This window comes from Cervus canadensis, chromosome X, assembly GCF_019320065.1.
Source record: "Cervus canadensis isolate Bull #8, Minnesota chromosome X, ASM1932006v1, whole genome shotgun sequence".
Classification (NCBI taxonomy): Eukaryota; Metazoa; Chordata; class Mammalia; order Artiodactyla; family Cervidae; genus Cervus; species Cervus canadensis.
Window position 1 is genome coordinate 53,244,467 of NC_057419.1, and position 13,408 is coordinate 53,257,874.

The 13,408-nt window shown below is 41.8% G+C and overlaps 1 protein-coding gene across 8 annotated transcripts in view; it reads right to left on the reverse strand.

Annotated features, from left to right (window-relative positions):
* The window catches only part of LOC122434999 (neurofilament medium polypeptide-like), a 181,071-nt gene that overhangs the window by 96,867 nt on the left and 70,796 nt on the right, over positions 1 to 13,408 (reverse strand). Inside the window, exons 1-5 of one of the 8 annotated variants that reach the window (XM_043458842.1) lie at positions 9,770 to 10,296; positions 5,407 to 6,756; positions 4,407 to 4,486; positions 3,793 to 3,931; positions 3,263 to 3,388 (exon numbers count right to left, since the gene is read on the reverse strand). The exons of 3 other annotated variants lie outside the window; for them this stretch is intronic. In XM_043458842.1, coding sequence (XP_043314777.1) covers positions 3,263 to 3,388; positions 3,793 to 3,931; positions 4,407 to 4,478 — 337 coding nt within the window. In that variant the 5' untranslated portion in view covers positions 4,479 to 4,486; positions 5,407 to 6,756; positions 9,770 to 10,296. Of the gene's footprint in view, positions 1 to 3,262; positions 3,389 to 3,792; positions 3,932 to 4,406; positions 4,487 to 5,406; positions 6,757 to 9,769; positions 10,297 to 13,159; positions 13,396 to 13,408 lie in introns of those variants that run through there. 4 more of the 8 variants (XM_043458839.1, XM_043458838.1, XM_043458843.1 and 1 more) reach the window with 4 other exon arrangements.

The following is a 13,408-nucleotide window of genomic DNA, read 5'->3' on the forward strand; positions in this document are numbered from 1 at the left end:
ACCTGTTTTAGTCAAGACTATTCTGGCTAGGTTTGTTTAGTGCTGCAAAATGAGAAAAGATATAAAGCTTAAGGCAGTACAAATTGTTAATATAGAAATATAATAGTATATTTTGAAAAGCGAATCTAGATATAAAGTTTTGGAATTAATATGCATATAGAGAGGAATTCTTGGACAGAAAATCTATATACAGACATTCTAACTCTACATACATGCTCAACTAGACAATAAAAATCACACACCATGAACTTTCAGTAACATTAAATACCCAGCGATAAATTTAACAAAAAAGTATGCAAGTAGAAAAAGAAACTTTATTGACAGAACTGTAACAGTCAAACACACAATATAAGACCAGCATAGATGGTTTCAGTTTAACTTCTTTCAAGCAAATGGTTGCCCTTCACCTATAATATAAACATAACATTAAAGTTACTTAGCAGAATTTTATTTCGATGATAGGAGAGGTATACAAAGTTCACTACAGTTTTATAAAATGGACTAAAACAAGAACACTAAGGGTGACCCTTTGGCTTACCTTCAGTTAATCCTCTCGAGATTTTATAGACTTTTCAAACATATTACCAGTATTTTAAAACCACACTAGTCTTCCCAGCTACCCAGGAAAACAAAGACACTGTGTTCAGAATAAATGACATCATTTAAACCTATTAGAAGGTAGTTTTCAGTGGAAGGCAAAACTGTGTACACTTTTAGTAAAACATTTAACAACAAAAAACACCTTAACAAAACCAAAATACACACAAAAAAACAAAAATTCCCCCCAAATTATCATTTAAATGTGTTGGTTTGAAATAATATTCTGAATATAGGACAGCCAAACAGTTGTCATCTCTGTTACTGCTTAAGTGAAGTAAATAAAAAGGCCAGTATTACATTTGTTTCTTCTCTACTGTGGAAAAGTGTAGAAATTGTCATTTGTTCTAGTTTATCCCTGATATGGTTGTTTTAAGTCGGTTAAACATTTGTCCCCCATTTTACTTGTGGCCCTCGTGTAATTCTAAATGTTTCTTTTCACCCTGAAAAGCACTCCAGTTGGTATAATAAATTTTACGGTGACACAAATTTTAAGTCATTACTATCACTGGCGACATGGTGACATCAAAATGTGAAGCAGAAATAGGACTGTTTCTCACAGCCACACCAAAAAAAAGAAGGAAAGAAAGGAAAGAAGAAAAGAAAACAGACAGCAAGAGGGAGTATGAGTGAGAGAGAAAAGCAAGTAGGAAGACAGAAAGAAAATCTGGAAAAGCGGGTTTTTTCTTTGTTTGTTTCTAAATGAAAATGGCTTTTGGAGACAACTCTGACCAATTTCAAAAGTTCACCCAGGGTATTTGTGATGTTTAGCTATTTAGTTACTGTGGGGTATGTTACATAATATTTGTTTTTCTACCCTACTAGCCATTTCATCAATATTCTGAAAATATCTGAGTTCCAGATTATACTGATTTAATTCTGTAAGATACTAACTGTTAGGGTCTTGTTCATATTTCTAATTATGTATACTTGGGCTTTGTCCATTTTCTTCACAATTATGTAAACTGAGAGGAATGGACTGGCAATTTGGGGTTGGCAGATACAAACTATTACATTCAGAATGGATAAACAACAAGGTCCTACTATACAGCACAGGGAACTATGTCCAATCTCCTGTGATAAATCACAATGGAAAAGAGTATTAAAAAATGTATATATATGTGTTAAAAAATTATGTAAACTAGTACATTGTCTTTATTTATTAGTTGAATTTAGTTTCCTCTTCCTAACAATTCACACCCATCTTTTATTAGGTGTCATTTTCTTTTTCCCTTAGGTTTATTCAGTTGCTCTTTTTCTTACCTTTTATATTGGATGTAGGAATTTATATTTGTGTACTTTGTAAATTATGTATTTTTCTTTTTAAATACCACACATATTTAAGGCTAAGATTTTTCTATGAGAACATTTTAATCATGTTCTGTAGTTACTTGAAAGTAGTCTGAAACCTGTATTTTTGTCTAAATGCTCTAATGAAATGGAACAAAAATGTACAGTGAAAATATCTAGAAGGCTAATACACAGGAAATTCTTCCCTAACCATAAAGTTCTTCCTTTAAAGTCAGAACCATGCAACTAATTGTCAGAAATTTGGAAAACACGTATATGAAAGATGCTAAGTTGATTACGCGGGAAGAACTAGAGTTACAGACTTTGCCCTTCAAAACTCTTTAAACTGATGTATCAAAGAGGAAAACGAACCTATTTGATATGGTTAGAGATGATTATATCACGAGGCTCAGATTATTATTAGTTCTTTAAGAGTGACAGTGGAATGTATGGCAAAAAAAATCACAGTGTTGTAAAGTGATTATCCTCCAAATAAAATAAGCAAACAAACAAACAAAGAAACAGACTGAAATTGGGGGCAGGTGGTGTGCTTAGCATATGTATCTTACTCACACCTGCCTTATCACTGACGACATGCACTCTCTCAACTTGATCAGCCACAGAAACAGGAAACTAGACTATCTTTCTATCTTTTGCCATTTCATTGTTCAGTCATTTCATGCTTCATTGTGGAAAGGATTTTAAACTGCAACTACTTTTTTAAGAGCTATAGAATTAAGAATTTGACAGAATTTAACAAACATCAAGCAGAATGTTGGCTCATCTTCTTAAGTAGTAATGAAATTGCAATTCACCTGCTATAACTTGACTCAAGATGATATTTTATGATAAATAAATCATGAAAAACAGTATTCTTGTATGCATTCCATCGAAAAGAACCAGAGAATACAAAAATTAGCATTGAAAAATTAGCATTTTAGTTTATCTGTTCTGAATTCACAACTGATATGAGTAAAGTTGAGTTTGGGAGTTAGGGATTTCACAGAATCACACACATTATGTTAAAGCTGGTATTAGAACCTACTTGAATGCCTGAGCGTATTTCAAATAAACTGATATTTACTTATTACAAATGCATTCCATATTTGTTACAAGCAGAAATTATAAAAGAACCTGAAAATTATTAGCTGCTGCTTAAAGTACTTATACTCAAGAGAAGAAAATGTTTTCATATTTTCAATTCGATATAGCCTTGATCCTATCTGTTTCTTTGCATCTGGGGTCTGAACTATCTTTCAAAGAATATGTGAACCCTGTTATTAAAGTAATAACAATGCTTCCTCTATAGCATTAAAGATATAATATTCTGGAAAAACAGAAACCACATAAATTACTTTCTGAATGGATGACATACCTGCTTCTGGCATTTCAACAGGCTCTCTATTTGATGCAATCTCCTCCTTGACATCAGGACCATCTCCACCTTCACCCCCAGTCTTTGCCTCAGCCAAATCCTGGAGACCAGTTTCCAGGTCAGAAACTTTAAAAAAAAAATTCATCAATTCAGCTGTAAAGCATACAATATAAACAAGGGAATGATAAAATTCATTCCCTCAGTGTTATAAATTAAAAGCCTTAGGCTAGTATGGTAAAAATGTGATGAATAAGAACTCAGGAGAAATATTCCAGGAATGTTTTGCTGGAGAAAAAGGAAAGCAGAATTTTCCGAAAGTTATTACCATTTTCCTTTCCTAGGGATGTCCTCAGACAACTTAGTTGCCCCCTCTCTTTGTCTTGAAAACAAGGGAAAATTTGAGCGACAACATTAACCTGCAAACTATACACTCCTCTGATTTTTAGGAACTGTCTGAAGTCCTTTTCTAATGTTTCTTTTCCTGTTCTTACTGGTTATGTCTTAAGGCATGATGCACACATGCACTTTACCTCGAGAGGCATCCTTCCCCTTCTCTTCATTATGATTCACTGGATCCTCTCCGTTTACTTCCTCCTTTCCAGGTGTGATAGCCTGAATCTCAGCTGGTGGTTCTCCTTGTTGAGGTTGCTCAACACTGGGCTGCTGGTCCTAGGAGAGTGTGCATGCAAATAAAACATTTTGTTGTTAATACCTCTAATAACATAAATATACAAAATACACAGCTATATCTGATCATAAGTAAATCTAACAACATTTTTCCAACACTATTCTATGTACTTACTTTTAATAAAGTTACTCTTTCCATAAGAGAAGAGTTAGCTCCCATAAGAATTACCCAGAAAGACTTTGGAAGCTATTTAAATCTATGTTGGGATGGAAGTATGCAATCTGTTGTTAATAAGCAGGTGAAGGAAGTCACTGAGCACGTTTCCAGGGAATTTAACAGTTTACTCATCCAGGCAATGCCAGACTGTAACATATCTGGATCAATGTTACTTCCTAAGACAAACTGTCACCCTTTATCAACATGGAAGACCTTTACCACTGCATCTGTACTACTTAACATCATTTTCTCAAAAATAAATTTGTGCGAATAGAAAACATCAAATGGTAAAATACTCACAACCACAGGTTCATCCAGCTGGGAGGAATCTTGACCTGTAGGTCCCAAAGTTGATGCCACTTGCCCACTCATATTTCTCCCTGAAAGTAGAATATTGTGATTTAGAAAATGTATTTAAAAGTACAGCTATATTTGAGAACTTTTATGACCAAATGTTGACTTATTATTTTTTTTAATGTGACAATACTTTCAAAAGAAAACTCTGGTTAAGTATGAGTGTACATGCATTGAAATTACACCAAACACAGTTGGTTACAAAGCCATTTGTGTCTTTACTAAGTTGGCAGAGAAATCACCTTAATGTACACAGGAAGACAGAATTTTTCTGAGGAAGTGTGATTTCACAACAGAATTCTCCATCATGAAGATATTTAGTGAAATACTGCTGGGAATTTAAAAATTCGGGACTATTGCTTTTGTCACACTCCTATTCACCAGTCCTATTTTCCCCAGCTCCCTTGGAATTCCATTGGAACACGAAGAAAGGCTCAGTCTTTACAGCCTGACTATGGGGATTTTCTCAGTGTCTGTGGCTGAGGTGAGTCTGCATACAGAGCAACCGGTCCACTTCTCAGCACCTTACCACAAAACTCGTGATACAGTCACAACCCCACCGCGGTCCGGTTTCTAGACCTTTCCTTAATCCCCCACCCCGCCCCCTGCCCAGGTCTCACTGTCGGCCCCGGATTCTATGCTATGTCGTCAGTTCCAGGGCCCCCATGAACCAGATATCTCAAATAGCACCCGCAAGTCTCCTCCCACCGCCATCTGACCCCCTGCCCTCCTCTGCCAACAGCCCTTCCTCTCCTGCCACCAAGACAAGAACTATGGCATCGCGACACCTGTGAGGAGTAAGATGACGACCTCGAAGGCCTTCCTCCTCAGAGGGCCTCCTCCTCAAAGGCCCCAGATCCCACCGCCCGACCCGGCCGAAACTCGCCGCCTCCCCCTCACACACACGCACAATTAACCTCCAGACAGGACAGATCTGTGGACCTACCTGGTGCGTCTCAAGTAGTCAGAAAGAACCGGGACTGAATAAACACGTCCGTCTGAGGCCCAACGCTCCTCACAGAACGCGCTCAGTAAGGCGTCTGGGCACCAAGCTTCATGTGCGCCAAGGGGAGCGCACGCCCTGCGCATGCTCCCTGTGTTGGGCGAGTGCAGTGCAGGTTGAGGATTTCCGGCTACTGAGGTAGAGTCCTGGAACCACAGAGTCTCCGGAGGATGAGAAAAGGGGCTTGAAGACTGTGTTTATTTCCTTCCAGTGCAGTCTTTCTTATGCATCCACAAACTGTGGTGATAGGTAGTCCCAGGTTACCCTTAGTGGAGAATGTGTCTCAGAAAGACACTCATGACAGAACTAGACATTGCTGTTTTTAATACCTATTTTTATACATGTTTTGATGAACCATTCCCTTCTCTGTTTCTGGGTTTTCCGTCATGCTGGCAATGGCTTTACTCACTTCCATGGAATAAACACATAAATGCATACCTCTGTTTCCTTTTATTGCTTGGAGCACTGCACATTTAAATCTCTGAACCGGTAACTGATTTCTCTGACTACACCTCTGGCTCTTATGCCATATTGTTCTTTTAGCATCGGACTTTACTTTCACCACCAGACACATCCACAGCTGGGCATTGTTTCCACTTTGGCTTAGCCTTTTCATTCCTTCTGTAGCTACTTCTTCACTCTTCTCCAGGAGCATATTCTTCTTTTTATTCTATGATAACTGGAATTTTCATACTTATTAGGAGTTTTTCCTCTCTTGCTCTGTGGAGGCCAACAAGCCCTAGAAGCCAAGTTTTAATTCTCAAGCAGCTTCCCAAGCTTTGCCTCCCACAAACTGCAACCCAACACGCCCTTCTTTCAGGTGGCATCATATTCTTCAGTCCTTTATCCTCCAGGCAGTCTGGGTTTCAGGTGCAGAAATGGCGCACACACAGCAGCTTTATCATTCCCACTTTCTTAGGAGACCCAACTGTGCTCAACACTTGATAGTCCTCACTGGTGTCCGAATGCTTCTTCAAAGGAAAGCAAATTTGGGGAGTGGAGGGATGTGGGGTTCCTTTCTGGGCAAAGAATTTGCCCCACTTTGATCTTTAGTGAGAAAGCTAAGGTGCCTTGACCCCCCAAATTATGGGGGACAAATGTTTACGTTTCATGATCTGGCCTTCCCTCACCTGAGGGCCCCTGGTCCAAGTGGACTCAGCAGATTCCTCCTCTGTGCCTCAGTGGGAAAAGTGTTTCCAGCTCTAGGCCATCAAGGGAGGCTCCTTGATAAGAGGACTCCAAGATGCTGCTACTGGTCTTTAGCTTCACCTTGGCATGCAGCTAAGCACTTATCTGCAAAGTATCACCATTGATATTAACGACCCCATTCTCCTGATCATTTGACTTGGAAGGCAGGGTAGTTAGTTTATTCCTAGAGTTTCTCTAAGTCAGTTCTTGTTTTGCAATAGTCTTAGGAAACTATACACCCTGTGCTGGTATAGTCAACAACAAAACTGAACAGATTTAAAAGGGGCAAAGCAAAGAGCTTTGCCTTGGTATAAACACTGAACAGCAAACAGCAGCCAAAGTAGCAGCATATCAAACATCACATCATACAGGAATAGGATGGGGGTGAAGGGTGGAAGAGAAAACAGTCCAAAGGATCAGAGAGGAGCAGCAGGGGAGTGAGCAGGAACAGAGACTAAACAGTGGAGCCTACAAATTGACACAAAGGCCCAAGCAGAGTTAAAATGAAATAACAAAATGAAACAAAAATAACTATAGGTCTGTGACTACATTCTGTGCAAGAGAGGGAGACTTGTTAGTTGCTAAAAAGATGCTATCGCTGGAACTTCAGTAAATTATTCAGATATTGTACAAAACTAACTGCTTCTGGATAATAAGATATATTCTAAAATAAGATCAGTAATTCCACACGGGTTATAAAACAATTTCTTTGTTCAGGACTAGTATCGAGCAAGGTACTATGACATTGTACAAAGCATTCAGTAACACCACAGATGTTGGTATATTGAGGAGTACGATGTGATAATGTAAGGAGTCAAAATAATCATCTGACTGACCCACTACATTTAATCTAGATCCTCTCTTAGGCACACTCATATTGATAACAGTCTCCTGATCCAAAGTATCTTTCCTTCCTTGGTCAGTGAGTGGTTCCCCAGAATCCTTTTCCAAGTATATTACCCAGACAATGAGATGCAAACTAGCAACTACCTCTAGTTCTTTTTCTATATGTTAACTCTAACTACAAGATATAACCTTATAACCACACTTCCCCCGAGTGGGATCCACTATAGTTATAGGTTTAAAGGCAATAGGGAATGTCAAGACACGAAGAGACTAGAGATTTCCTTACAAGATAGTACATCAGCAAACTCCGCCAAGGTAGGAACAACCTCATCACACAAGGGAAGAAGACATGTTCAGGCTACCAAGGAAGGTTCATTTGGGTTTGGGCCTGGAGATGCTTCAAGTCTTCTAAAGCCTCCCATAATATAGTTAGTCCTGATACTTTAAGTGAGGCATCGACTCGCAAACTTCATCTCAAGAAGAACCTCAACAGTCATAGGTTATTTTGTTTTTTCTTTTTACTGCCAGACAAGTAAATGTGAGAGTCAGTGCTCCTCTTCTGGGTAAAGGAGAAACTCGCAAATATATGCACCTTACAAAAAAGAGAGAGATTTATTTAAATAGTACTAAAGGGGCAAGAAATTATTATGAAGGACAACCAATCAGAATTACAGATCATTCTAGGGTAAAAGATAAATTTCTCAGGTCCTGCCAAACAAATATCTCTGAACTCTGTCTCTCAGGATCCTTTCTTCAAAATAACCAGTACAGGAACAGGTTATGATTCAGAATAATTTCTGTTTTCTGCATCTATTTCCTACTTCTTACCACAGTGAGAGATCTCCTACTAGGAGTTAGGAAGTTTTCAAAGCCAAGTACTGGAATTTAATTAGTTATCAACACCAGAAACAAAAACAGACATGAGAAGCTTTAAATTTATGTGATGGAAAGAAAAATGGCAGCATAAGACTATGAGCAAACATAATGTTTGCAATAAAAACTGCTGCATCTACAACCATATTACCAATTCATTCTTTAACATCCACATAACAAATCTGGTGAGGATATGAATGCAACACACCCTGAAGTTGGAAACCAAATTTGCAACTTCTCCAGCTACATGAATGAGCACTGTGACTATAAGACATAAATTTGGAACATGGTTTTGGAGGTTTCAGGGTGAATCTTGAGCTGATCACCTAAGGGATTGATGATGGTTTCCTTTCATTAAACAGTCCACCCTGCAATCTTTGAAATTTTTAGGCCCTTCCTACCATTCTGTAGGATTTCCCTGGTGGCTCAGATGGTAAAGTGTCTGCCTACCATGCGGGAGACCGAGGTTCGATCCCTGATTTGGGAAGATCCTCTGGAGAAGGAAATGGCAACCCACTCCAGTACTCTTGCCTGGAAAATCCCATGGACGGAGGAGCGTGGTGGGCCCACGGGGTTGCACAGAGTCGGACACGACTGAGCAACATCCCTTCCTTTCCCTTCACCATTCTGCAGCAGCTTTCAAATTGAATTCCATTCCAGATACTATTGATTCGCCCCTCAAAAGTACCTAACTTCTTGTCATTTTTGCTTAGATGTCCTCTTGTAAGACATGGATCTTTTGCTTTAAAAGACCCTACCAACCACATATCCAGGTGCATTGCTCACCTCATCCCTTCTCTTCCCAGAGTTAATGATTGCCATCAGTTTACTATATTACATGACCATTTAAAAAATGATTTCAACACTGCACTCATAGACTGCCAAATTCCCAACCCTGCTTTCAACATGACTTAGGCCAGATAACCAAGCCCAAATTCCTCACCGCACTCCCACCCCTTTTCTGTAAATGTCAGTTACCTACTTCTCACTCATTGTACCAAATGAGTGGTCTAAAGTCTAAAATAGCTCAAGTCCTTGGTGTCAGTCAAGGTTAACTTTGAAAAAAACAAAAACAAAAACAAATTTATTGGAAGAAAAGTTGAGTACCTCACAGAACCCACAGAAAACACACACTCACTCAATCTTCCCAACCCACAGCAAAGAGGCCACCATTTGCAGATGGGAGCCCAAGGCTCAGTGCAGATGGAGGGTCTCAGCTCATGAGGATAGGAGGAACTGGATGCAGGCTTGGGCTCCTTGGAGGAGGCAGGGAAGACTCAGCAGAACCCTGGCCAGGTAGTGGGGGAGAGGGGTGTTGGCACAGGGCCACAAGGACCCCGTGACTGTCTCACTATCAGGATATGTTCTGTGTCTCCCCATCACACACCCAGCTGCTCACCTGATGCATCAAATGTAATCTGCACATTCCTTGGGGATGTGGTGGTGGAAAATACAGAGGTGAGCCTCCCAGCAGGTGGGGAGAAACTTCACATTCACCAATTTGCATGAGGCTCCACCACGAATGCAGCGATCCCTGCCTCTCTTTCCCCCATTAAAGCATTCATTGGAACTGAGGTCAGCAGGAGGGCAGTCAGGGCTGGAGGGGTTGTGAGGGACCCTGTGTACAGCATGAGCCTCCCCATGACTGGATCATCTCCATGTCTTGACAGGGCAGAGGACCCTGATGTGTGCCAAGAGAGTATGATTAAGAGCCAGGCCACGGGCAACTGAGTCATTTCCTAGAGACAGTCCCTGGTGGGGAGGGGGGTGCAGGGAGGGGGAGCAGCTTCTTTTCTCCTGTAGAGATAGGTACCTCATCCAGTAGCAGGGCTGGGGGCCCAGCACTTCAGTTGAGTTCAGTCACTCAGTCGTGTCTGACCCTTTGCAACCCCGTGAACCACAGCACGCCAGTCCTCCCTGTCCATCACCAATTTCTGGAGTTTATTCAAACTCATGTCCATTGAGTCGGTGATGCCATCCAGCCATCTCATCCGCTATTGTCCCCTTCTGCTCCTGCCCCTAATCCCTCCTAGCATCAGGATCTTTTCCAATGAGTCAACTCTTCGCATGAGGTGGCCAAAGTATTGGAGTTTCAGCTTCAGCATCAGTCCTTCCAATGAACACCCAGGACTGATCTCCTTTAGGATGGACTGGCTGGATCTCCTTGCAATCCAAGGGACTCTCAAGAGTCTTCTCTAAGACCACAGTTCAAAAGCATAAATTTTTCAGCTCTCAGCTTTCTTCACAGTCCAACTCTCACATGCATACATGACCACTGGAAAAACCATAGTCTTGACTAGATGCATCTTTGTTGGAAAAGTAAAGTCTCTGCTTTTAATATGCTGTCTAGGTTGGTCATAACTTTCCTTCCAAGCAGTAAGCGTCTTTTAATTTCATGGCTGCAGTCACCATCTGCAGTGATTTTGGAGCCCCCCCAAAAAATAAAGTCTGACACTGCTTCCACTGTTTCCCCATCTATTTGCTATGAAGTGATGGAACCAGATGCCATGATCTTAGTTTCCTGAATGTTGAGCTTTAAGCCAACTTTTTCACTCTCCTCTTTCACTTCATCAAGAGGCTTTTTAGTTCCTCTTCACTTTCTGCCATAAGGGTGGTGTCATCTGCATATCTGAGGTTATTGATATTTCTCCCGGCAATCTTCATTCCAGCTTGTGCTTCATCCAGCCCAGGATTTCTCATGATGTGCTCTGCATATAAGTTAAATAAGCAGAGTGACAATATACAGCCTTGACATACTCATTTTCCTATTTGGAACCAGTCTGTTGTTCCATGTCCAGTTCTAACTGTTGCTTCCTGACCTGCATACAGGCTTCTCAAGAGGCAGGTCAGGTGGTCTGCTATTCCCATCTCTTTCAGAATTTTCCACAGTTTATTGTGATGCACACAGTCAACGGCTTTGGAATAGTATCACTACGAACAAAGCTAGTGGAGGTGATGGAATTCCAGTTGAGCTATTTCAAATCCTGAAAGAGGATGCTGTGAAAGTGCTGCAGTCAATATGCCATCAAATCTGGAAAACTCAGCAGTGCCCACAGGACTGGAAAAAGTCAGTTTTCATTCCAAACCCAAAGAAAGGCAACGTCAAAGAATGCTCAGACTACTGCACAATTGCACTCATCTCACACGATAGTAAAGTAATGCTCAAAATTCTCCAAGCCAGGCTTCAGCAATACATAAACTGTGAACTTCCAGATGTTCAAGCTGGTTTTAGAAAGGGCAGAGGAACTAGAGATGAAATTGCCTACATCTGTGGGATCATCGAAAAAGCAATGGGGCCCATAGGTGGGTGCTAATTGGGAATCCTTTGCTGCTAGAAATAGTCTCTCTGTTCCTCTCCAATGTTCTATCTTTGTCTTTCTCTCTGCCATCTCTGTGCCTGTTACATCCTCCTTTTTTGCCTTTACGAGACTGACTGTGACCTCACTCATACCGTGAGGGTCCTTCCTCTGTCTCCACTGGGAGCAGTAGGGGGGGATTCCCCTTTTGTGTAGGGGATTCCAGGAAAGGCATGTTCAACTACAGAGGGTCTGTGGATTTCCTGGGATGAATCTAGAGCTCCTCAACAATCATTGTGTGATCTGAGCCTCTGAAAGAACCCTGGGGGCTTCTCTGGTAAGAACCCTCCTGTGGATCAGGTCAAGGTGCCCCCTATGGCAGAAGGCCCTAGGGGACCTGCCCCTCATCACGGCTCTCCTCGGATCTCCCGGCTCTCTCTCCATCATGCTGTGACAGTCACATAGCCCTCCTCATTCTTTTCATACACTCTACACTGATTTCCACTCCCCAGTTTTTCCACTGGCCTTAACTCTGTCTGGGACACTTTTCTACCAGATAGGCATCTCCTCTAGGCTTTTGCTCAAATGTCACGATCTTAGAAGGAAGGTCTCTGGCCACTCTTTCTAGATATCATCCCCTCTATTTCACTATCCCGGTTTAATGTTAACCATAGCCGTTATGAACACCCGATAAATTATCTTTTGGGGCTGTATGACCCCAACACAATGTAAGTTCCATGAAGCCAAGGTTGATTTTCTCTTTCCTAACACACATAGTTGTGCTTGACAGAAACTGTGGAGAGGATGAATGAATGTCGGAATGATTAAGCAAATTTAAACTTGTTGAGAGAGGCATAGCTAGACAGGCTGAGGATTCCGCTAGGAAACATATTCAGGGGTGACAAGATGGTGACAAAGCCATGGTCTTTATCTCACCTATGCAGTATCCTTGGGTCCCCTCGGAGTTGACCCCTTTCCTAACAGAATGGAAAGTCCTGTTGTCCTTCTCACATATTACTCCCAGTCAACGACAGAGGCCTTCCCCACCCCAGACCTTCAGATCCCAGTCCGAAGCTTTCTCTCCCCTGCCTGCTGGGGGACTGTGGCTGGCTTTCTACATTGAGACCTGCTCTGTATCAAACAGGAAAGCACAAACAAGCACAATGCCCAGCACACAGAAAATGCTTTCCATGCTTCCTGTTATGATAGTGGCCACTACAGAGAAGTAATCTTCAGTTTATGGAGACATTTTTCTGAGTCCAAGATTGCAGCAATCGGCGGGGTTTTCATCTAACTTTGCCTTTCCACCCTTGGAGGATCATCCACCCTCTAGCGGTCCACCGGCATCTACATCGGCTGTTCCCCAGGCTCACCACCAAGGGGCGCGCCAGATGAAACAGTTCGGTCCTGGGATGTACCACGCAGGGGTAGCGGTAAGGCCACCCACTCTGGAAGGTACCATTGGAGAGGGCCTATGACAACACAGAGAGTACCTTTACCCCGCGTCGGGCATCGACCAGAGTTCCTAGCGGAGGCACCCATGGCACCACTGGCTCCATCCCCATTCACTCCATTCCGGCTTCCCGCTGCATGCGAGTCCGAGTGGACACCGGTATTAAGCGGCAGCTGTCCTCGTCACTTTTCCAATTCCACCCCTTCGTTTCTACATGGTTACATCCAAGGGGGGACGGCTGCGGAGCGAGCTGGGCTGCCAGTTTGGGGTCTGGCGTCAGGAAGCGTGC